Consider the following 26531-nt stretch of genomic DNA (forward strand, 5'->3'; position numbering starts at 1 on the left):
ATCTTCCTGTAAAGTAACTTCAGCATGTATAGGTTTTAAGCTACTACTTAAATTGCGCACACACATTAACATAATAGGAGTATAGTCACATAACCAAAGTATATCTGTAATTACCAGCCATCTCCAGTGAAACCAAGAAAACCAGTTAGGCACCTTAGGCATTTGTGAAAACTTATCTATGATATGGTGGATATTGTCCAACTGAACTTGAACAGTCTGAGACAAATCAGACAAATTAAAACAACCCATTCCTGGGGACTGTTCACATCCCTTATGTTCTTTTAACAGTAAATAGTCTGTAGTTGTAAGATTTTGGAGTGCTACAATTTGCACTTCTCCTAATTCTTGATTGAGTTCCAACAGTATAGATCCAGTCAAATTTGTTGTTTTACTGTATGCACAGGCCAGCTTAGTTATCTCCTTCCTCATTCCCATGGCAAGTCCAGGAACTGGTGGGATGAGTGCATCTACAGCTGTAGCAGTGCGTGGATCTTTGTTGGGGTTTTTTGATGATCATCTTCTGGCATGAGTCTTCCAGAGAGTGCTGATGTTGGAAGTTCTTTTTCATATCGTATCTTAGTTCATTTTCGGGGTAGCCCAATTAGGCTTGGATCCTCTGTATAAACACAAACAGACCCTTTGCCTACACTTTTATATGCCCTTTATACCCTTGTGTAGAACTCATTGGAGGTTACCACACAGGAACTGCCCTTTTTTTTTTTTTTTGGTATCACTAATCTACACTTACATGACAAATATTATGTTTACTAGGCTCTCCCCTATACCAGGTCCCCCCTATAAACCCCTTTACAGTCACTGTCCATCAGCATAGCAAAATGTTGTAGAATCACTACTTGCCTTCTCTGTGTTGTACAGCCCTCCCTTTTCTCCTACCCCCCCATGCATGCTAATCTTAATAGCCCCCTACTTCTCCCCCCCCTTATCCCTCCCTACCCACCCATCCTCCCCAGTCCCTTTCCCTTTGGTACCTGTTAGTCCATTCTTGAGTTCTGTGATTCTGCTGCTGTTTTGTTCCTTCAGTTTTTCCTTTGTTCTTATATTCCACAGATAAGTGAAATCATTTGGTACTTCTCTTTCTCCGCTTGGCTTGTTTCACTGAGCATAATACCCTCCAGCTCCATCCATGTTGCTGCAAATGGTTGGATTTGCCCTTTTCTTATGGCTGAGTAGTATTCCATTGTGTATATGTACCACATCTTCTTTATCCATTCATCTATCGATGGACATTTAGGTTGCTTCCAATTCTTGGCTATTGTAAATAGTGCTGCGATAAACATAGGGGTGCACTGATCTTTCTCATACTTGATTGCTGCATTCTTAGGGTAAATTCCTAGGAGTGGAATTCCTGGGTCAAATGGTAAGTCTGTTTTGAGCATTTTGATGTACCTCCATACTGCTTTCCACAATGGTTGAACTAACTTACATTCCCACCAGCAGTGTAGGAGGGTTCCCCTTTCTCCACAGCCTCGCCAACATTTGTTGTTCTCTGTCTTTTGGATGGCAGCCATCCTTACTGGTGTGAGGTGATACCTCATTGTAGTTTTAATTTGCATTTCTCTGATAATTAGCGATGTGGAGCATCTTTTCATGTGTCTGTTGGCCATCTGTATTTCTTTTTTGGAGAACTGTCTGTTCAGTTCCTCTGCCCATTTTTTAATTGGGTTATTTGTTTTTTGTTTGTTGAGGTGTGTGAGCTCTTTATATATTCTGGACGTCAAGCCTTTATCGGATGTGTCATTTTCAAATATATTCTCCCATACTGTAGGGTTCCTTTTTGTTCTATTGATGGTGTCTTTTGCTGTACAGAAGCTTTTCAGCTTAATAAAGTCCCACTTACTCATTTTTGCTGTTGTTTTCCTTGCCCGGGGAGATATGTTCAAGAAGAGGTCACTGATGTTTATGTCTAAGAGGTTTTTGCCTATGTTTTCTTCCAAGAGTTTAATGGTTTCATGACTTACATTCAGGTCTTTGATCCATTTTGAGTTTACTTTTGTATATGGGGTTAGACAATGGTCCAGTTTCATTCTCCTACATGTAGCTGTCCAGTTTTGCCAGCACCATCTGTTGAAGAGACTGTCATTTCCCCATTGTATGTCCATGGCTCCTTTATCAAATATTAATTGACCATAGATGTCTGGGTTAATGTCTGGATTCTCTAGTCTGTTCCATTGGTCTGTGGCTCTGCTCTTGTGCCAGTACCAAATTGTCTTGATTACTATGGCTTTATAGTAGAGCTTGAAGTTGGGGAGTGAGATCCCCCCTACTTTATTCTTCTTTCTCAGGATTGCTTTGGCTATTCGGGGTCTTTGGTGTTTCCATATGAATTTTTGAATTATTTGTTCCAGTTCATTGAAGAATGTTGCTGGTAGTTTCATAGGGATTGCATCAAATCTGTATATTGCTTTGGGCAGGATGGCCATTTTGACAATATTAATTCTTCCTAGCCACGAGCATGGGATGAGTTTCCATCTGTTAGTATCCCCTTTAATTTCTCTTAAGAGTGACTTGTAGTTTTCAGAGTATAAGTCTTTCACTTCTTTGGTTAGGTTTATTCCTAGGTATTTTATTTTTTTTGATGCAATTGTGAATGGAGTTGTTTTCCTGATTTCTCTTTCTGTTGGTTCATTGTTAGTGTATAGGAAAGCCACAGATTTCTGTATGTTGAGTTCGTATCCTGCAACTTTGCTGTATTCCGATATCAGTTCTATTAGTTTTGGGGTGGAGTCTTTAGGATTTTTTATGTACAGTATCATGTCATCTGCAAATAGTGACAGTTTAACTTCTTCTTTACCAATCTGGATTCCTTGTATTTCTTTGTTTTGTCTGATTGCCGTGGCTAGGACCTCCAGTACTATGTTAAATAACAGTGGAGAGAGTGGGCATCCCTGTCTAGTTCCCGATCTCAGAGGAAATGCTTTCAGCTTCTCGCTGTTCAATATAATGTTGGCTGTGGGTTTATCATAGATGGACTTTATTATGTTGAGGTACTTGCCCTCTGTTCCCATTTTGCTGAGAGTTTTTATCATGAATGGATGTTGAACTTTATCAAATGCTTTTTCAGCATCTATGGAGATGATCATGTGGTTTTTGCCTTTCTTTTTGTTGATGTGGTGGATGATGTTGATGGACTTTCGAATGTTGTACCATCCTTGCATCCCTGGGATGAATCCCACTTGGTCATGGTGTATGATCCTTTTGATGTATTTTTGAATTCGGTTTGCTAATATTTTGTTGAGTATTTTTGCATCTACGTTCATCAGGGATATTGGTCTGTAGTTTTCTTTTTTGGTGGGGTCTTTGCCTGGTTTTGGTATTAGGGTGATGTTAGCTTCATAGAATGAGTTTGGGAGTATCCCCTCCTCCCCTATTTTTTGGAAAACTTTAAGGAGAATGGGTATTATGTCTTCCCTGTATGTCTGATAAAATTCCGAGGTAAATCCATCTGGCCTGGGGGTTTTGTTCTTTGGTAGTTTTTTGATTACCACTTCAATTTCGTTGCTGGTAATTGGTCTGTTTAGATTTTCTGTTTCTTTCTGGGTCAATCTTGGAAGGTTGTATTTTTCTAGGAAGTTATCCATTTCTCCTAGGTTTCCCAGTTTGTTAGCATATAGGTTTTCATAGTATTCTCTAATAATTCTTTGTATTTCTGTGGGGTCCGTCGTGATTTTTCCTTTCTAGTTTCTGATACTGTTGATTTGTGTTGACTCTCTTTTCTTCTTAATAAGTCTGGCTAGAGGCTTATCTATTTTGTTTATTTTCTCGAAGAACCAGCTCTTGGTTTCATTGATTTTTGCTATTGTTTTATTCTTCTCAATTTTATTTATTTCTTCTCTGATGTTTATTATGTCCCTCCTTCTGCTGACCTTAGGCCTCATCTGTTCTTCTTTTTCCAATTTCGATAATTGTGACATTAGACCATTCATTTGGGATTGCTCTTCCTTTTTTAAATATGCTTAGATTGCTATATACTTTCCTCTTAAGACTGCTTTTGCTGTGTCCCACAGAAGTTGGGGCTTAGTGTTGTTGTTGTCATTTGTTTCCATATATTGCTGGATCTCCAGTTTGATTTGGTCATTGATCCATTGTGGATCAGTTTTTATTATGATGGCAAGTATGAGAAATTTGCCCCTAACTATAATTGATTTTCTTTAGCGTGCTTGTTTGTTTGTTTTGTCATGAGGCATGGGAAGAAAGCTGATCTCTCTTTCCAGAAGATCTTAGAAACTAAAGATCCTGCCTTCAAATAGAACCTTTACTGTTTTGAACAAGACCAAATTTGAACAGGATGTGATAAGCTTGTACTTTGCTGATGATGTACTTTGCGGATGTCACCTTGTGTGTGTGTGTGTGTGTGCGCGCATGTGTGTGTCTTACAAGCTTAGATGTTGTCAGTAACTTTGAGACTGGCTATAGTGTCACAGTATAAGACCTAAGTACATTTTATGTACCCTTCTCAAAATTCAGTGCTTGAGTATACTTTCACTGAGTTTTTGTTAAACAGAGAAGTAATCTAGGTTTTTTTGTTAAAGTATCATTGATATACCATCTTACAAGGGTTTCAAATACACAACACATTCACCCATATTGTCAAGTCCTCATCCCTCCATTGTGGTCACTGTCTATCAATGTAGCAAGATGATAAGAGTCATTGATTGTATTCTCCATGCTATACTACCATCCCTGTGACCTACCTATATTGTGATTATGAATTATTGTGCCCCTTAATCCCCTTCTTTCCACCACCAACCCCTCTCCCCTTTGGTAACCACTAGTCCCTTCTCAGTGTCTATGAATCTACTATATGTTGTTCCTTCTGTTTTGCTTCATTTTTATACTCCCCAAGTGAGTGAAAGAATTTGGTATTTGTCTTTCTCCACCTGGCTTATTTCACTGAGCATACTACCCTCTAGATCCATCCATGTTGTTGCAAATGGCATAATTTCTTTTCTTTTTATGGCTGAATAGTATTCCATTGTTTATATGTACCACATCTTCTTTATCCATTCATCTATTGATGGACACTAAGGTTGCTTCCATATCTTGACTAGAGAAGTAATTGTTTTATAGTATTACTTACTCTGCATAATCCTATGTACAGTGTACATAATCCAATGAAGAGTATGATCCTAAAGTTACAAAAAGAAGAATTTGGAAAATCTGAATACTGAGTTGTAACATCACTTTCATGCCTGTAATAATAGTTAAGGATGGTGAGTCTGAAACAAGATAGGTGACTGTTGAAGAAGCAGGACTACTTCGTGGAAAAGCTGAAATAACAATGGTATTTGAGACACTTCTAGGTGCCCAGGACTTCCTACTCGTCTCTGAAAACTACATGCCAAGTCTTCCTGTGTTTAAGTTGTCAGGCATTGCTAGCCCTTATTAAAAAAAAACCTAACATACACACACCTACTTTCCTAAAATTTTACTCTTACACCTGAAGAGTAGTAATTATAAATATGTGTTATGTGTCTGGAAATGAACATTGTAAGGGATGTCTTAGCAAACAAACTAGTATTCCCATTTTACATGTGGAGAAATGGATGGAATTTGAGGGTACAGAAACATAGGGGAAAAAGCTTGAAGGTAGTAGGGCCACTTAGTAGTAAAGCGCACGCTCCCTGCTGAGGGAGCGTGCTGCTTTCTAGGCTCAGTGAGACAGTGTAAGGATGGCCATGCTTTCCTGGAAACTTAACCCGAAGGAAGAGGCAGCGGCTTCATTGCACCCAGTTGGTTAATCCCCTCTCTGTCAATCACTTGCGTACTATCTGAATAGACTATAAATTCACATTTCTGGAGCCACATGGTCAAAATAGCACTTTATATTCAGTGTGAAATTCTTAAAATGAAACCCAGCTGGCAGATGGGAAGGATTCTGGGGTTGGGAGGAGTGGGGAGGGGAATATTGGGTGTGCAAGGGGTGCATGATTTTCCAGAGAGCTTTTTTATGCTTTGTGCAGATATAGGAATACTTTTAAACATCTATGATACAGCAAGAATGAATTTCGTAAATCTGAATGGTAAGAGTCTAGCTTATAGTATTTCATAAAAATTTAAAAGCCATTAAGATAGTTATGCAGTTCCCTGCTACTCCCACCCCAAAGCCTTGCCTGTAAGGACAGAGGTTTGCTCATTTTGGAACTCTTCAGTTCTTCCCTGAGTGCTAGTTAATAAATTATGTCTTTCAATGCTTTAAATAAATCCTTGGCTTAATAACCTAATTTAAGAAAAAGAGAGAGAGAGAAAACAGCTAGTTCAGTCCACTTCCATCCATTATGTTGTACACATTTATCTGCTCCATTTCCTTCTCTTTCCCTGGGTTGTATAGGAAGTATCCCATGTCTTGGTGATTTGCAGGGTCAGTGGTCATGTCAGAACCAGGCAAACCCCATTCCAGAGCATAATGCTTTTAGTTACCGATCTGAGCCTTGCAGCCCTGAAGTCATAGCAGACGTCTTTGCAGTTTAGCCAATCAGGTTGCCCCTTTTAACTGCACCAATAAGCAATTCAGCCTGTGGCCCGTTACTACATACTTGGTAGTCTGTGACTTCATATAAAAAGTCTGCAAATATTTCAGCAGCTGCAAGAGATTTCTGCTTGCTCGAATGTTTTATGGAAACCATGTGCTGCATTTAACCTGCTAAGTAGTGTGCGGGTTACATGTGTTATATGTCTGGATGAGAAGCTGGAGTCAAACAGACAGGAATTCATTTTTCATATCCCTATTTCTCTAGAGCCACATCTTCATGTGTGAAAGATTAGATGTCATGAGTAGGCATCTAAATTTTATGAACCCTATTTCAAGGACTCTCAAGTCTAGATCCCCTCACATTAAATGGGATAAAGACAAGGTTATCAGATAATTCATTCATTGAAAATAAATTTGTGGACATGCAAAAGAAAATGCCATTTACATGCATCATTTTGTGTTATTATTAACACTCACCTTCTAGTTAAAAGTAGTTCGCACAAGCTGTCATTTGTGAGGCATTGGCATTATATGATTTTTGCTATTAAATGCTAAGATAGAATTGTCATCCTACTGCTGGAGATGTGAGAAAAGTGTAAAGAAACAGATAATTTCAAGGTAAAATAGGATTTTCTACAAAACACTAAGACTGTTCCCTAGAGAACCATAAGTGTGGGAGATAGTAATCTTGGGCATTGGTCAGAAAAGTTCAGGGAAATTTTCCCAGTGGGTATACTGTATAATTCTGTTCCTGTTGCTAAGTCTAGAAAATAGGAATAAGTTCTGTGTAGAAGATATCTTACAAACACATTCAAAATAATGTAATGTTTGTCTTGTTAGGGGATACTATATTTAATAATGAGGTATACAGTTTTAACTATGATATATATTCATAGATGTAAATATTTCTATAGTGAGTGCAGGGGTGTGGGTATGGATGTGAGTATTTTTATTGTATTTATTTATACTCTACTTTCTTTCAGAAAAGGATTTGAGGTGATAGACACTAGTGTTGATTCTGACAGTGGCATGATTTTATGTAACACTCTAAACTTCAGACTGAAGTGGGTGTTAATGACTTCCTCTCTGAGAAGGCTTTTGATTCAGACAGAATAAAGAGTGTGATTTGAAATGTACAGTTAAAAGGTCCCATATCTGACATGATCTGAACTGGTAGTTGAATAAGTTAATCAAGAATTAGTTACTATCTTGTCATTAATAAATAAATAAATAAATGTATACCCTAAATATTTTATTTTAACTTAAAATATACAACTGACTTTTTCTCTGAGTATGTGGCCACTAATCAGTGCTTTGTATAATATTCCTTGAATAAAACATAGCCATTACCTATGACTTTCAGCTCCTATTCCTTTAAAATGAGTCACAAGTCAAAGAACCGGGAAGCAATCTGCCCCTTTGCCTCCCAGCCCTTTGGAGTCGCCTTTCCTAATCTGATTCAATAGCAGTTTGTTTGTAGAGACTTACCTGTATTGAGCTCTTTGAACGCATTCCATTTAGTTTTCCATAGTAGTAGAAATTCTCTTTCCAAGTTCGTATCTCATCCTTTGGTGTCACATGTAATTAAATTACTTAATCATAATAACAGATATGATTGTCTTAATGAGAATTGTGAAGCAGCTCAGGAGCAGAAATGAGCAGACGTGGCAGAGAGCGGCTGACCAGTCATGGGCATCGAGTGTGTGGCGAGCATCAGGTGGGCATTTCGTCCACTGGGTTGGGACACTCACTGTGTGGGCGGCATCAGTCCCTGGTGCCAGGGCAGTGAAGAGTCAGGTAGTCCTAGGTGATTAGGCAGAGGCCAATCAAGAAAGCTTTTATTGTAGCTGTGTGAAATTCTGTTTTGAAAGCAGATCGAGGTTTGTGTGGTTTACCTGTGGGCGCTTAATGTTTAAGTCACGTTATGCCTTCAGCCCCTCTTGGGTTGTTATGTGGCTAATGTCATTGCTGCTGTGGGGCCTTGTGACTCTATTTAGTTGTTTACATAGTTACTGGGTGTCTGTCGGACCCTTCCGCTACTGCAGACACTGCATGGCACCTGGGCCTTGTCATAGTCACCTTCGTAGCCCCAGAGCTGACACTGTGAATGTGTAGGATGAGTGAAAACTAGCTATTTCCTTGGGGAATGGCTTTCAGCCCAATTTAATGTTCTCACTTGCCCTCCGCCACCACTCCCGCCCCAAGATCTTCTCATATCGAACTTGAACAAACGAGGACAGAGGTACATACCAGCCACCTGCCGTGCTCCCTGACACCGTTGATAGTCTGCCTTTCCAGTCCAGTTCCTAAATCTCCTCCTGATTCCAGGGAGGGAGGCTGATGGTTTGTGCTGACAAACCCTAGATTGTCCTTGACAAGATTTTTGATTCTGCCTTAAGAGATCACTTCAGAGCAGAGTTTCTCAACCTCGGCATTACTAACATTTGGGGGTTAAATAGTTGCCTGTTGTGGGCAGGTGGGAAGCTCGCTGTGGCAATCCTGATCGTCACCCGTGCCATGCCTGTAGCACCCCCTTTCCCATCCCCATCCCCGCTGGAAACCAGTGGTTCAGAGGAGTCCTGGGTTGGCAAGGGGGAGCCAAGGCCACACTAACAGTGCTGGGGTATGTGTGGCCAGTGGCTTCCTGGACCTTCCTTTCTCTGTTCTCTTTATGACTGACTGTAATGTTCTCCAGACTCGTCTTTCACAGGCTTTATTCTGAGTTCAGATAGTTCTGTGTGAGTTTTTTTGGCTAAAATTCCTCAGGACAGATCACCACTCAGCTTTTCTTTCCTCAGACTGCTTGCAAGCCTCTTTCCAAGCTCATATTCCTCAGTTGCCAGGATATTAGGCTCCTGGCTGTATTGCCAGTAGGAAAAGAAATTGTCTCTCCGTGACTAACAACAGGGCAGTTTGCTACAAGGCCATTTGTTACCTGCTCCCCTTACTCCAATGTGTTACTGAGGTGGCTGTCAGCTTTTTCTGCCTTTCCCCCGTCTCTCCACGCCTTCCTGTTTTTCCTTTCCCTCTCAGCGTTTCCATGGTGGCTTCTTGCTGGAGCCAGAGGACAAACTGCTGACAGGAACATCCCTTGACTATCTCTGCATCTGGACAGGGCCACTGGCACCCTCCATTGGCGGCTGAGTGACACATGGCTTGCCATATTTGTCTGTCTCCTGCTTAAGGTCAAAGACTTTGAATCGGCTCCAACATCTAAGTGTTGTCATTGTTAGGACAGAGTGCTGCCATAGTACCACAAGGCCAATATTAAACATGTTTATTTGGACTCCATAGATTAATATTTGATTTGTTACTACTGCTCTTGCCTTCTTGCACCTCACAGCTGCAAGATGGAGACAGGCATACAATCTATTACAAAAAACAAATAAGCTAGAATATGTGAACTGTTTTTAAAAGATTTTTGTGTCCTTAACAACTATTGTCTAAAAGTATTTTTTTTCCCAATATTTTGTTGTGTCAAAGAATACCCTGAGCAGGCCAACTGTCTGTGGTTTAATGAAGTGTGTTAAGGGTACCAACGTTGACTAAGAAGGGAGAAGAGCTAGACCTGATGGAATCAAAGCTTCTCCTGGTTGTCTGATGAGGGGGCTGTTGATTGAATTATGTTTGTGGCATGGGGCCTATATAACAGAAAAAGCTGAGTATGAGTCATGGCCAAAAAACAATTTCAAAATATACAATAATGTTTTAAGAAAATTCAAAATATGAAATAGTCTAGCGGTTGTTGTTTATTTGTCAGCTAACATCAAGTTACCTCCAATGTTGTAGTAAGTAAGGTCTGTCTTTGGGGGATGAAATTTGATGATTGCTCTGCAGCACGTCTTGGATTTGAAAAATTCCAGGCTTGAGGTCTTCTTTCTCTCATGCCATTTTGTAGAATCACAGACTTGAGTGAAAAACAGTGCGGGTCTATAACACAAAAGCTTAAATTCTCAGCATCACAATGTCCTCGGAGTACATCTACCAATCCCTATCCAAGCATTTTTCAAGGCAGAGGACAAATAACCTAATTGTGTTGATCCATTTCAGTTCCTGAGGCAGACATGGTTGTGGGTAATTGGTGAGTTTGTTTTTTTCCAAAACCTCTTCACCTCATAAAATACAGAATTCGTATCTTTAACCTGTACTCTACACTATCAGGAAGTCTACCCACCCTCCCACCCAGCCAGCCATTTCAATATGCACAGTTAATGAGTATTAAGTTAAAAAAAAAAAAACCTTAAAAGACTCAATTTCATGGTGAGTGCATCTAGTTAAGCAAGCCATTTAAACAACATTTTACGCGTGTGTAGCAGACCATTTTATAAGTTACTGATAGCTTTACAAGCCTGCGTTTCAGACAAGCTAATTGGTTGTCTCTGATGTGTTTGGGGCTTTCACTCATTAAACTCTCCTTCCTGTCTAGTACATACTTGACTAGCTCTCATACATAGAGTAGGAACTTTTTAAACAACCGTATTCTATTGCCTGGAAAAAGTTTTGCATAGATAGGTTTCTTCCTACTTACAATATTTGCTTTCTTGAAATAAAGGTAAACTATAATTGAGTGTCATCTCAAACATGGGAGATACAGAATCAAGGGGTAATACCTAAAACGTGCTTGGCACCAAAAAGGAATGCCCTTTGAAAGTGCAGAATAGAAATGATAATAGAAAGGAAAGAGGGAAGAGAAGAGAAGGGAATGGCAAGAGAAAATGATCTGCTGTTGAAACCTGGCTGCCTCTGTAATTAATGACTGTGTTATAGATGTTATTGAAAAGGCTGACGCCCACATCTGCATGCAAAGACAGGCATATGGCTGCTTCTCTTTTGCATATATCAATGCTTTCCATTCTCTGAGATAAGAATTAGGTGCTTTGTTTGGACACAGATTAAAGGAATAGCTCAAAACACAAGTGTCCTGTGGGTCTTGAGATTTCTGGAGTGGTTCTATTTTCCATGATAGGTTTGCTTATTTTTCTGTTTGCATAATTCATTGCAGCTGCCTCTAGGCATATGTATAATAAAGTTTAAACCAAATTAGACCTACAGTTTTGAAACTGTTCATGAAATCCCACCTCCTGCAGGAAACCTTGGCCTGATTAATTGAAAAGAGTTAGTAACTTCTCTCCAATATTCAGTTTCTTTCCTTTAGCAACACTTAAAATCAGATGAAATATAGTAGTACATATTTTGTTGCCCTTTTCATCATAGTTTCAGTCTTTTTACTTTGTTAAATAAATGAACGAGTGTTCTCTTTATGTCTGATGTACTGAGTACATTAGAGAATACAAAATAATTTTTTTCCATTGACTCAAGGAACTGAGGCCTCATACACATGAAAAAAACTAGAGAAGAGTTATCCAAATCTGGGTTATCCTCATGAAACTAGGAAATCCTCATAAGTCTGGATGAGCAGGGAGTTCACCACAGCCTTGCGGAAGTGCCTCATCCCCATTCTATCCTGATATCCTAACCAATTAATTTATACAATAATTATTTATAAAGCCTGCTTTAAGGAGAAAATAATGGTGCATGTAATTCACCAAAAAGTGGAAACAGCCCAAATGTCCATCAACTGATAAACATGGATAAATAAAATGTGGTATATCCATACAATGGATATATTTGGCCATAAAAAAGAATGAAGTACTGATAACATGCCACAACATGGATGAACCTTAAAGACATTAATCTTAAGTGAAAGAAGCCAGACACAAAAGGCCACATATTATATGATTCCACTTATATGAAATGCCCAGCATAAACAAATCCATAGAGACAGCAAGTAAATTAGTAGCTGTCAAGGGCTGGGGGAAAAGGCAAATGGAGAGTAACTGCTAATGGTTAAGGAATGTCCTTTCGAATGATGAAAATATCCTGGGATTAGGTAGTGGTGGTATTTGCAAATATCTGCAAATATACTAAAAGAATGTGTTTTATAGCATACAGAGTATATCTCAATAAAAGAAAGTTCAATATCTGTAGAGCCAGAAGAAAAGATGTTAAAATATATGCTACAAGAAATGCAAAGTCCAAGCAAGTGTGGAGGAAATTATCCAAAATCTTAGGGAAAGGTGTCTGCTTCTGCAAGTAGACCAGTGAAATTACCTCCAGGAGCAGACAATCCTGTCTCAAGGCTGACGTTCTTATTATGCCAATTATTTTTATAAAGGGCTTCACTTTATAAATGATTGTCTCCAAAAATTTTGCACTGTATTTCTGTAGCTCCAATCAGCCTAAAAACTCTGTTTGGAAACCAAATCAAGTTCAGTGAGCTGAGAACCTCCATGGAATGATAACCCATTTCATCTGGGATGGAAAGTTGTTTCCATGATAGGAAAGTCTTTTTAACACTGGAAGGTTTAACACTACGAGTGTAGAAGTGATAAAATAATCAAACCTACAGTACTATTACTTTCATTTAAAGTATATGTTATATATAGATTAACCTAGTAGATTCACTTTGGAATTATAATTAAAAATATGTGATTTCAGAATTGGCCTGCCTGTGATACAGAAAGGTATAAGGATTTAATTAAGCTTATAAATAGTTTAAGAAAGTACCAGAACTTAAGAGTCATTGAATTTATGAATTTAATGGAAGAATTTTTTAAAATTCTTATGGCAATAAAAAGAATTCTTTCCTACTTGAGGTTGTTTTAATTATTAGTAAATGCTTAAAAAGAAAGTTGAATGAAATGTTTAAGAATGGTTAATTAAACTAAGCTTATAAATGGCCCTAAACAGTACTCAGCCTCCTAAATGTATTGTTAAAATTTACCAAATGTATAAATAGAATATTAAGGTTTTCAGATTGAATATAACAGCTTCAAGAAGAACTAAGTTCTAGACATTATAAATTTCGTAAGTTGTATACTCCCTTTTAAAACTGCAAAGTAACAACTAGTATTCATCTGCACTAAAAACCATCCTAAAGGATGCCACAGGTCTCAAACTGACAGGTCACAGACTCTGTGCCCTGGCTGGTTCTTGCAGCCTTTAACAAGTCTGCACACGAAAAGAAACCCAGGCTGTACACAGAGGAAAAAACATGGCTTTGCTAAGAGATGACCCTCTCTGCCTCTAGACTATAATCCAAAGCATCTGAAACCCTAAGTGGAGCCTGGCCAGGTAGAAAAGCCAACTCCTCTGTGGCCCCGAAGTGTGAGCCAAAGCAGGGAAGAGGAGAGCCAGCAAGCGAGGTCACACTGAGGCCTGGAAGGTGGGCTCCCCAGCCTCTCCCAAGCACTTCTTGTGCCCCTGCTGGACAAAGCAGGAAACTGCAGAATGCTTTAGCCAGGGTGTGGTCATCTTTTTTTTCTTTCAAGGGCCAAGTAGTAAGTAGTCTAGGCTTCGGAGGACATACTGCCTCTGTAGCTGTTACTCCCCTTTGCCACTGTAGCAAGAAAGCAGCTGTCAGTAAGTGAATAAGTGTGGCTGTGTTCCAATAAAACTTTATTTACAGGGAGTTTTAGTGGCAGGGTGCTGGGAGGCAACCAACAGGGGCCACAGTGACTAGGCCCCTTCTGCTTTTAGGTGTTTCTTCTACATTAAGGCTTCCTCTTGAGTGGTAGGACATACCTGCTAAGTCTTAAAATAAGAATACTTATAGGTTGATCCTTCCCACGTTGGGTTGGAGTCAGGAGTTGGAGCAAAGGCCTGCATGCAAGAATCAGTCCAGGCTCTGGAGGGCGAGGTAGAGCGGCTGGATAGAGGAGGCAGTCTGCCTGGGGATACTGGGTGTCCTTCATTGATCCCCAAAGACAGGAAGCACCTGTAGCCTCTTTGTGCCCCTCACAGTGGTTGACTGATAAGCAGGCTTTTTGGATAGGAAAATAAAACAAACCCTGTAGGCACATCAAAAAGAGAAAATAGATGTAATTTGTCCTGTACTTCTAGGTTAGCAGATGAAGCAAAAAAACAGGAATGTTTTTCAGATCCTAGGCCCTACCACCAAGACAGATGGGAACATTTTTTTTGGCTCTTGTGGGACATGCCAGGTTTTCCTGTGTGATGGAAAACAAGGTTTCTATGTAATTATTGTCATAACATAATATTCTATACACATGAGCGGTTACTGACTGGGCAAGAAGACTTCTAATGAGAGTGAGACTCAATCACAGGTCATAACCTGTAGGCAATTGTCTGGTTTTTAATTATTCCAAGGTCAGGCCGGCTGCACTTTGCTTAAAGAAGCCATCTTATCAGAACTACACCTGGTGTTCTTGAAATCAATCATCCATTATAAATGTGCACTCCCCAAGCAATATTGTGGTATTGGTTAACATCAAGTTGTCTTTTTCTGTTCCCTATTAGTACTCAGAAGTAGGTGATATCTATTCTGCACTGTATATCTTTGGGACTATGGCAAATTGTGTTATTGACTTCTGCTTTTAATGACATATTTAGTACCTTTCTAAGGATTTCAAAATCCTGCAAGCAGTACAGTGAAAAAGGCACCAGCTGGTGCTGCTCTCTCTAGACTAACCTTTCTTTGAACAAGCTGCCAAAAAACGCACTCTGAAGAATCCTAAGGAAACCCTGCCTCTCTACCTCCAGACCCCATCCTGGAGCCACGGTGCAGTGCAGGCAGAGTTCCCTCTGACTTTGGGGGAGGTCCAGGAGCTCCTGCAATGAAGACAGCAAGGTTAGAGGGCCCCTTTGCAGACATACATACGAGATGTATATACTCAGTGGTGTGCTGGTGTTTGACAACCCAACCCACTCTCCAGGAAGAAAAAAGTCCTGATTTGTTGCACTTGTAGATTTCCATGGTGTAAATACTCCAAACCATGGCCAACTTCATGAGTAGTACAATTTGACATCCTTGTGCCTGGAGTTGGAAAGAGAAAGTTCACAGTCAGCATGTCCATACAAATGTTTTCCCTCACTGTGACTTGTTAATACAATAGGTGCATCTGCTCTGGTGATTCAAGTAAGGAACCAGGGTGTAGAAGAGGGAAATCCCACTTCCTTTTTAACAGTCAGGGACTATATCCTACAAGGTTTCACAGTCTGTTCAGGCTCTCTTAGCATCCTCTTAATTGGAGCCCTGGGTAAATTCATCATCCAGACCACACTTTGACAAAAGAGTTCAAACCCAATATGAATTTGTCTCAAAAAACATTCTTCCTGTAGTTCTTGGAAAAATACAAACTGTGCAATGGACATGTTGTGTGTTTAAAATGACAAAAAGCCGTAATGACTCCACTGGGATCAAGACTGCTGAGTCACGTTCTCTTGCTTCATCCTCGGGCTTGCCCTTCTTCCTGTCAAATCCACAACCACAGTTCTTTCTTCTGGCTTTCTGTATTTGGTTTGCAATGCTCACCCACCCAATAGTCTCTACCGTCTATCTTAGCTGCTGACCTATCACTGTTAGTCAAGGAGCTGAAATTGTCAGCCCAGACTCCTTCATGAGACTGGACTCCTCTTCCAGAGATGAAGAATGAATGTGCCTTTATTTCTTAAGTTTGTTTTGACAGTCCTCTACCAAGATTCTTCTTTTTCAAATTGACTTACCATGATTTAAGAATTATTCTAATAATCATATCCCTCTTCATTGGCTTTTCTCCCAGTTGAAATATTGTCAGAGTGCTGTAAATGAGTGAAGAGCCTTTAGTAAGCTGTATAGTATTAAACAGTATTTTATGGTCACTGAGAAGCCTGGGTGGGGTGGGATCTTGTAATCTTATAATACACACAGTGAGGACAGCTCCCTTGTCAGGCTGTTGTTTCTGTTCTGTTTTTGTTTTACAGTATTCTGCTCTACTCACGGGCCCCCATCCACTGGCAAGTGGAGCGCTGGTGGCTCACTGAAGCCCACACTGCCTTTGCCGGCCCTCACCAGTCTCACTCAAGACATGGTGTTTGAATGAATGATGTTGTGGGAAGCCAACTTTCAGGATGCAGATTTCCCAAGCTCCTTATACTGATCCTCATTCCCACCACAGGCACCCTCAAGCTTAAAAGGGGTCTGTTGTTAATCTGCTAGTTTTCCACAGGGGGAATATATGTGTTGTGTTGTAGGTGGGGATGTGGTGAAGTATGGGCTGAGCAAATATCCAGCTCCTGTCTCCAGTGGGGAATGTGTGCAAAAATAAGCCAATAGCCCCAGACAGGAGTAAGAGATACCTGCATCACTAGGGACAGGGCCAGCGCAGATGGTACTCTGGACATGGGAGGGTGTGGGGCGCTTTTAGCTATAGCAATGACGGGTTGGTGCTAATGACACTGAGTTCACTAGAATGAAGGTGATGAATTCTAGGTTGCACAGCACAGTCCCATGCAGTGAAGGATTGTCACATACCCTAACTCTCTTTTTAATGTCTCACCACATTCAGATGGGTCCAAACACCATTTATAAATGTCTGAGCTTAAAACTCTGGGTCACATAAAAACACTAATCCCTTCTGGACTGTTCTAGGCCCCTGTTCCCTAGACTGTTTAAAGGAAAATGAGGCCAACTCTGGGCACACACTATTTATGGGGTTTAAGAAAAAAAAAAACAGGAAAAACAAGCAGCTTATCATTATAAATACAATGAGGTTTACAGGTTTGTAAAAAGGAAAGACCTATGTTGCAGTTCAGAAACTATTTATGTGTTTCTAGAAATATAATCACAGTAAGTTTGCAAGAATTGAAAATACAATTTTTGAAAGTGAAGTGAGGGCAAGATAGAGACATCAGTGAGTATCATCACATAACCCCATTAGAGGTCTGGTAAGTAGGAAAGGATTGTTTTTATTATTTCTCTTCCCAAGGAAGCATAATGGACATCTCCTACCCAATGAGTAGGTCTCCTGTGCTGTGTAATGTCTCACAGGTTTCACAGCTGCTACAAACATGAGCAGCAATGAGGTGGTGCCAGTCTATCTCTGTTATATGAGGACTTTACAGTAAATGCAACATGTGAGTCATGGAATGCAGTAATGCCCATCACCCTGCAGTTGCCTGAGTGAGGAAGGGCTCGGGCGACACAGCTCAATAGGTTGACTTCTCATGGTGGCTTTGATTTCCTACCTCTGGGGTGGACACATGGCCACTAACACATGCCCACTCTCTGTGGCTATCCCGAAAATACCTAATGACCACAAGCTGCCAGGCAGCTGTATTCTGATGTCATTCCTCCAGTGCCATCCCCAGAAGCCAATTCGAAACATCCACCAACATCTTATTACAGCAGTTTCCAGTTAAGCAGGACACTTGAGCAGCTGATCAAGTATTCAGAGGACTTAGGTTCATTTTCTCTTGAGTCATTGGGAAAACTTTTATCTTCATAAGAAAATAACCTTTAAATAATTATATCCATCATGAAAAAAAAATTGATCCTTGTATCATAGCCAGTTTTTTTTTTAACATTAAAAATACCAGACGTGAGCATTTGATCTATGTTAGTCACACTCAAAACACCTTTCTTTAAAATTTCCATCAGCACATAGAAGGACAAAAAAAACAATGGGTGGACTAGTCAAAATGGGACTAATAATTTTTATTGTAATATTACAGAGAAGGTAGAATTTAAAGTTCAGGTTAATGTAAGAAAACTAAATAAAAATATTCATTCTGAAGAAAAAAGTTTGAGTCAAATCAGAGCATTAAGTCTTCATCTTCCCCTCTCACGCATTGTATTCTTTGTTTTTAGATACATGAAACTCTGATAATGAAAAGCTATGTTCCAGTAGCAAACCTGGTTACTCACCATACTTGATGATCACCGGGACACCAAGCTTGTTTTAAAATTGATATTATAAATGTAGAGTGGTGCAGAATCACTTGGATACCAGTAGGGTGAAGGTGGCAGGGTTTGACCCCCTTAGGTTACAGATCTGAAAATCTTATGCTGCTCAGCCATATTTGTCAGCTCCACCCGACTCGGCTCCTTTATGGGTGACTACCCTGTAATCAAAGCTTCCATTTCCTTCTCAAGTTTAATATTCAGCAGGAACAACTTCAGAAGCATAACTACCTTCAGACATCTTTATTATCTCCCAAGTGTGCCTACATGATAGGCTATATTTTCAGTTGCCTAGGAACTAACCTAATGGGTAGCTAAAAACCTTACTGGTTTTGTGTGTGTCTGGTACATATTGCAAAATATCTCAAGTTATAGTTTGTGATTATTTAAGTCTAACCTTGCTTTCAAATTAGCTGTTTTTATGCTACCAGGATCAGTTCTGTGAATTTTTGAATGAATCATTTGGAAGTATTGTCAATAATATACACTCACCGTATTCGCCCTTTCCTTTATTTTAATGTTATTGAATTTCTTAGCACCAGTACTTTTCCCAGTCATTTTGAATACATAAAATGCTGCCCCTTCACATTTGAGGCTATAAAATGTGGTAAGGGTACAACTTCCTTCATGTGCCAGAAGTTGAACGTTATATGCTGTCCCATCTTGACAGGGAGAAATTATCGATGAAATACTGGGTTATATAATAAGCAAGGGGGTCCTCATTTCTGCATTCAGTGGTGCAGTCTGAAACCACACTTTGTGGGAAAAGCAAGGAGACTGACATCTCTGATTTTCAGCTCTTTAGAGCGGCCAGCTCTTCCTCCTAGCTGTAGACTTAAACGTGTTCCCTACCTGTCTCTCCTGCCAACTCTTCTCTCCCCCTGCTGGCCAGTGACTCTCTTGGTCGGCTGGCTGGAAAGGCCTCCCTCCATGGGTCAGCCTGGGCCCCCGGTTGTGGTAATTGCACAAGCAATTTCAGATTCTCTTGGAAGTAAGTTGTTATCAGTGCTCTACAAAAAAAGAAATTAAAAGAACGGAGTTTTCATTTTCATAAGGGGAATCCTCTTAACATGATTTGTAAAATAATATTTTCCTGAAGTTGTGCACCCATTTTCTCATCTATAATGAGATTTTCATTACTCTTCAGAATCAAAATTAATGAGTCCATCCATTCTCACAGGTTTCTTTTTTTTTTTAGTGGTAGTGCAGGTATACCTCATTTTATTGTACCTCACTGTATTGAAGGTTTGTGGCAACCCTGCATGAGCAAATCTGTCAGCACCGTTTTTGTATCAGCAATTGCTCACTTTGTGGCTCTGCATCACATTTTGGTAATTCTCACAATATTTGAAACTTTTTCATTATTATATTTATAATGGTGATTCTGTTATCAGCAATCTTTGATGTTACTATTGAAATTGTTTTGGGGTGCCACAGACTGTGCCCACATAGATGGTGAACTTAATTGGTAAATGCTATGTATGTTCTAATTGCTTCTGTTGCCAGAAGATGCCATCTAGGATTTTCATAGCTACAGAAAAGTCAATTCTGGCTTCAGAGCTTCAAAGGCAGGCTGACTCTCTTGTTAGGGGTGACTTTAAGTTGAAGCCAATGCTCACTGACCATTCCAGAAATCCTAGGGCCCTTAAGAATTATGCTAAATCTACTCTGCCTGTGTTCTGCAAATAGAACAACAGAGCCTGGACAGCACATCTGTTTACAACAAGGTTTATTGAGTATTTTAGGCCAACAGTTGAGATCTGCTCAGAAAAAGAAGATCCTTTTCAAAATATGTCTGCTCGTGGACAATGCACCTGGTCACCCAGGAGCTCTGATGGAGATGGACAATGAATTAGCTGTTTTCATGCCTGCTAACACAACATCCACTATGCAGCCCATGGATCAAGGAGTGATTTCAACTTTCAAGTCTTATTATTGAAGAAATACAGACCATGAGACTATAGCTGTCATACATAGTCATTCTCCTGATGGTTTTGGGCAAGTCAATTGAAAACCTCCTGGAAAGGATTCACCATTCTAGATGCCATTAGGAACGCGTGTGATTCATGGGAAGTGGTCAACACGAACAGGAATTTGGAAGAAGCTGATTCCAGCCTTCATGGATGACTTGGAGGATGATTTCATCTCAGTGGAGGAAGTAAGTGCAGATGTGGTAGAAATAGCAAGAGAACTAGAAGTAGAAGTAGAAGCTAAAGATGTGACTGAATTGCTGCATTTCATGATCAAACTTGAATGGATGACAAGTTGCTTATGGATGAGCAAAGAAAGTGGTTTCTTGAGATGGAAACTTCATGATGATTCACTCTTTGTGGGGAGATGGAAGCACCCCTGGTAAAGATGCTGTGAAGATCTGTGAAATGACAACAAGGAATTTAGAACATTACATACGCTTAGTTGAGGCAGCGGCAGGGTTTGAGAGGATTGACTTTAATTTTTAAAGAAGTTCTACTGTGTGTAAAATGCTAACAAACAGCATTCTATGCTAACAGAGAAATCATTCATGAAAGGACAAGTCAATGAATGCAGCAAACTTTGTCTTATTTTAAGAAATTGCCAGAGCCACTCCAACATCAGCACCCTGATCTGTCAGCAGCTATCAACCTTGAGGGAAGACCCTCCACCATTGAAAAGATTATATATAATTTTAATATGTACTGGGAAAGCAAAATAATGGTTTCACTCAGTTTATTGCAATATTCACTTTTTTGCAGTGGTTTGGAATTGAACCTACAACATCTCCAAGATATGCCTGTCATATTTATTACTAATTTGCAGATATCTATAGGAGGTCTTTTGTGTCACACTTGAACCCTAAAATGTTAACATACTTGTTGCTAAGTTAGCATAAACACTTAGTATTTCTTACATATATTTTCTTGTTCCCATGAAAAAATGTGCATTAACCCTACATTGGATAGTGTATCTCTGCTGTTACTAAAAATAGTCTGGCTTGTGATGAAAAAGACAAAATGAAAATGCATTTAGGAATGGCATACGGTTAATGGCATACGACATATTTTTCCTTAGGTCAGATATTGACTAAGGTAAGACCTTGGAATTTTCCATGGCACATGGGATTTAATGAAATTTGTTGACCAAGGATGTCTTTGAACAATGCCTCTTCTGATGTTGCTATTGGTTGTATTTTATGTTATTTAAACTTTGCTGGGCTATAAATACAATATTCTCTTCTTGTATGATACAGTGTTGTGGGGAGGGGGAGAGAGAGAGAGAGAGAGAGAGAGAGAGAGAGGAGCTTTGTGAACTTTGTACTTTATCATACCCTTTGAAAGAAGATGATCGATTCTTCTGGAAGTCATAATAATTTGGTGTTTATTTGCAGTCAGGAATTGGTGATCATGGATGCTATTGGTCGGTATCCTAAGTAGTATACTAAGAGTGGCTTGTGACTGGTTATTAATCAAACAGGTTTTTAAGACAGCAAATTCTCTGTTCTACTTACCATTTATAAGGTCTTGATTTTTCCCTCCTGAAAATTCAGGACTCGGGGGAAAAAAATAGTTGGTAGACTTTATGTCTGTATGTAGTTCACGTTCACGTATACATATCTATACACTTGATTTCCATCCTCTTTTCTAAACAGTGCTTCCCCAGGTCTCAAATATAGATACTAGAATTTAGGGGGGACAGAGCAAAGATTATTTAGTGTATTTGTATACATTAGTATATGTGTATGTGTTGGTGTATATGTTTGATAGTCCATATAATTGACATAATACGTACTATAGGTTTTCACCAATTTAATAAACTATCAGGGTGATGTAGTGGATGCTGCACTGCTAGGGTTATGTTGATGGAATTGAATCATTTTGGGGTCTGCAGTGTATTTTGCCCTGTGCCATGGTGCATATAATTCTTTCTTAGGCTTCATCGGACCTCCCATGCTCATAAGTGTATGGGTGAAATGGTGGCTTGCAAGTGGGTCATTCACCCCTCAAGAAAACACTCCTAGGTCACAACATATGACCCACATTATAATAACAGCTATGGATGGAATTCTACAAAGTCGTAGGCATCACTATTCCTATAAGTTCTCTTTGAAATCCCCCTACTTCATCACTCTCACAATTTTGGAATGAGAAAGGTTCTGATATAATTAATAACATATTTATCTTTCCCCCTCTAAGGTCAAAAAATATTTTGAACTTGAACCACTTGCACGCGGAAAACGCTGGATTCTGCAGCCCTGCTCGCTGGATGACATGGATGCACTGAAAGACAGCTTCTCTCAGCTGATAAATTTGTTAGAAGAAAAAGATCATGAAGCTGTAAGAATGTGAAATCTGGCAAAGAAAACGGGTTCCCAGAAGGCCTTGAACCTATCATGTTAGTTTCTCATTTTAATTTTATTTTGGCATCAAGACTATAATGGCTTCAATATCTATTTTCCTCTAGTTGTCCTCAGACTCCCATCTCTCTGTGAAAGTGAATATTCTGTATAGCAGGTGAACTATCATCAGCATTACCGTCAAGTACACACTACTGAGAGAGAATTTATTCTCTGTTTACCACTAATTATCTTCACCGCATGTCTTTTCCTTCTGTTGTTCTAAGCGTCTCTTCTATACTCTGTGCTAAAATGAGTGGAATTCATGGCTCACAGAAATCAAATCCCTTATGAAGGACTCAGGGAGACTCAGAACTTTGACTCATTTTCCCTGGGTTTGGACGTGCAGTATTATGTGACTAGGACTCCCCATAATATGTATATTGTTTTCAAGGTCTCTTGGGATTTTTATTTTAGTTTATCTTTTAGCTTTTTGTCTACTGGCCTTATAGATTATGAAAGGAAAATTAGCACTAAAAACTTCAATTAATCACCTTATGGGAAAGGAATATCCTGCCATAGTTTCCTTGTTGACATGTGAAGTCTCACTCCCCCCTTTTAAGAGCAAAGACATTGTTTTAGTTTTTGAGAAGAGAGAGGAAATTTAGGCACAATGCATGCAACATTGATTACTGTTTCATCAAGTCCTCAGATGTTTTTTTAATGGAAAGATTACCCTGCATAAAGTCAAGCTGCAACATAATGTAGGTATCTTTTTCTAAAAATCTTCAGTATCTGATTGGAAGAGAGAAAATAATTTTTAAAATAACAGAAAAAAATGTAAGAACAGCCTAATGAAGTATAGTTGATACCAACTAGGGTTTAAGCTGGCATGGATTTGACAAGTATAACACAGACAGCCTTTTCTGTATATTCATTCATTAAGTGCTAATGTAGTTTAATGGAGTCAGTTAATGTCTCCAACTAGTAATTAAAAGTCTACCAGTATTTCTATTATAAACCTCTATTTTCAGGGGTTTCAATGAGCCCTTAAAAATGTGCTGGGGCTGCAGTAAATAAATCATTTTAGGGCCCCAATTCAGTCTTTGGAACTGATTTTTTTTTTTTACATAACTTAAATGACAAAATTATGCAGAGATAACTGTACAGTTTTATTAAAGTTTGGCGCCTTTGACCTTTTCTAAATCAGAAATAATCTAATGGATATTGAGGTTTAGGGAGGAAATATTCTTTGGCACGTTTTGTAGATTTTTTTGACCACTGAAAATACAAAGTGGCCAAATGTTAGAAAAACTGCTCCCTTCATCTGCAATAAAAACATGTTTGTAGTTTTTAGGTAGCATGGACTGATTCCCAAATACTGCAGGTTCACACCGTGTTACAGGGTGATATTACCCTTGTAATTCTCCAGAGATGTACATCACTCAAATATAATCCCATAGGTGGATCTTAATGAAATCATTACCTTTGAAACATCGAATACTTCCTGAAGCTTTTTTTAAATGGCATGGATCAAAAAAATTCATATTCAATTTTGTCTACAGCATCCTTGAATATTTTTACACCATGTAATCTGTGAGCAGCACAAAACTTTTATTCTGACGACCAGTTACACAATTTCTGCTTTTATTTTGTCCTGATGTGCTCATCTTCTATGAAAAATAAATGATCATTAGGCATTGCTTCCTCTGCAAGTTCATTAAATGTAGCATGTTGTCTTTTTAAGATACTGTGGCTGAGTCCTCCTAAGCCATCTGTTAAATGACTTCCCGTTGTCTGTGTGTGTGTGTGTTCATTTGTGCGCCAGTGATGGGCTTCTTCTCAGACCCATGACTGTCTGCAGTGTCTCAGCCATCAGAATGAAAACATTATCAATCAGTTCCCAACAACAGCTGTTTTTGACAAGTTTCTGTCTGACGCCTAATGCTGTACAACTGTCAATAAGGCTCCTTCTTTGTCTAGCAGTTCGGAGCTCGCCGTCTTGCTGCTTCCGTGTGGCATCCTGTCCTTGTAACCCTAGAATTTGCCATGTTTTGGAAATCCACTTGTGGGGAGGGGAGGGGGCTTGGCTGGGTGTGTGGGGGTGGGTGGTGGGTGGTGGTTGTGTGTATGCCTTATTCCTACTTTCATTAAAGTGCCACAGGTGTCTTCGTTTGCATATTCAAATATTATATGGGAAAAACAGCCTGTTATGTATTCACTTAGCTTCTTGTTATATTTATGGAAGTTACCAGTTTTTGTACCTTCTTAGCCAAAGCAGTTGCCTTTTTGTAATGGCAATTAATTTATATAACAAAACTTTGTATCTATTGTAGTTTGTAGTTTTGGTTGCTAATTAACTGCCATCTTGCCCTGTCTTTCTGTTAACACTGTATCTATACTTAGAGGTTAACAGATTCATGTGGACAATTGCCAGGCAAGAAGAACTCATATTGTCCGTGATTTATATATGATTTCCACTATCTTCAAGTGAAAATAAACGCTGAGTAGAATTGATGTTTTCAGACTGACTCCTTTTAGCTTTAGCATTTGGGAGTCCTAGATTTCTGTTTACATTTGTATTGCCTATTTAAGTCTTCAAAATAAGTTCTGCTGCTCATGGGTCAAAATAAATGATAATTCACATTTCCTTTGAAGCCGTTGTGAAAACCTTAAAGACAAAAAAAAAAGCAAGTGTCTTTTCCAATTGGTTTGTTTTCAGCAGCAATTTACTTTCAGTGGAGCCATCCCTTGAGAATGAGCGTGCAGAGCCAAGATGTTAATGTGAAGTGTCATCCTTCAGTCATAACATCATTTTATAATACTTGCTGTAAAAACAACTTTCTTTAAGAGTGGCTGCTTGATGCAATGAACTATTTCTTTCAATGGCGATTGATGCCCTTGGGAAATAAGTAAATATTTTTAAGTGACTGAAGAGGAAATGCTGTGTATTTACAGGTCCATCCTTAAGGATGACAGTATTCCGTAAAAGAGAAAGAGAAGGAAAAATAAAAAAGATGGAAGAAGAGGAAGAAAAAGGAAAAATACATAATAGAAGATGAAAAATTCAAATCCCAGCTTCTGTTTGATCCCAAATGCAACATTATTCTGATACATTATTTGACTACACAGAAAGCTTGCAACACTTCACTTCTAAACTGGGATCCAACCTGCATTCCTAGCTTTGTTTCCAAGGCAGGGAATTAGCAGTTATCAAGTTCCTAAGCATCTCAGACCTATCCAAGCAAATGTGGACAGAACTGTAAGATTGTGAAGCAAATGCATTTTCTTAATGTCCAGATGGAATATTCAGACTTGAGTGGAAATCTAATATTCATGCCTGGCTTCATCCTCTTTATAATTTTAGAGTGCATTTTTATTAACCTCCTGACCTAATGGTGCAAACAGAAAGGCGAAGAAGGTATGTGGAGGGGGACGGGAAGTGGGAGTTGCCCTTTGGGATCCCTCACTACCATTGAGTCTGGAAGGGAGGATCTGCCTTTGTTATGCAGAAACCTTAGGTGATTATAGATCCCCCACCTTCTCTTTTCCCTAGCCTGGGTCCTGGAGATCTGCACTTCATGCTGTGAAATGCATTATGGCATGGGGCTGGGAATTCCTGGCTCCCAAGGGTTCAGAACTTTTGGTCACCACTGAGTCAGCATGATTAAACGATTTGCATCTCAGGGTTAAATGTTTGCCAACCCACATGCATGAAGTGACTGATGAGCCCAAAGTTTGGCACCCTACCCCACCCCCTTGTACCAATTTAGGAACATGAAAAGGATCCCTTGTAGGACCCAGAAGCCTCAGATGGGATCTCGGTTTTGGGTCCCTTTTCCCATTCTCTTTGAATTAAAACCTAGATGAAAAACTCTACTGTTACCTACTGTTGGATCGGAGCTGGCAATTCTGACTTCCTATCCAGAGGGTGCATCTGTTGGGACAAACTCTTCATAAAATCACCGTGAAACCAGTGCAAGGAATTTAAA

The 26531-nt window shown here is 39.4% G+C and overlaps 1 protein-coding gene across 9 annotated transcripts in view; it reads left to right on the forward strand.

Annotated features, from left to right (window-relative positions):
- The window catches only part of ARL15 (ADP ribosylation factor like GTPase 15), a 435728-nt gene extending 410671 nt beyond the window's left edge, over positions 1-25057 (forward strand). For 5 of the 9 annotated variants that reach the window (XM_057495239.1, XM_036900376.2, XM_057495243.1 and 2 more), the window contains one exon: positions 22400-25057. In XM_057495239.1, coding sequence (XP_057351222.1) covers positions 22400-22552 — 153 coding nt within the window. In that variant the 3' untranslated portion in view covers positions 22553-25057. Of the gene's footprint in view, positions 1-16252; positions 16471-22399 lie in introns of those variants that run through there. The other 4 variants (XR_008995006.1, XR_008995007.1, XR_008995004.1 and 1 more) reach the window with 3 other exon arrangements.
- The last annotated feature ends 1474 nt before the right edge of the window (positions 25058-26531 follow it).

The sequence above is a fragment of the Manis pentadactyla genome, chromosome 2 (genome assembly GCF_030020395.1).
Source record: "Manis pentadactyla isolate mManPen7 chromosome 2, mManPen7.hap1, whole genome shotgun sequence".
NCBI lineage: Eukaryota > Metazoa > Chordata > Mammalia > Pholidota > Manidae > Manis > Manis pentadactyla.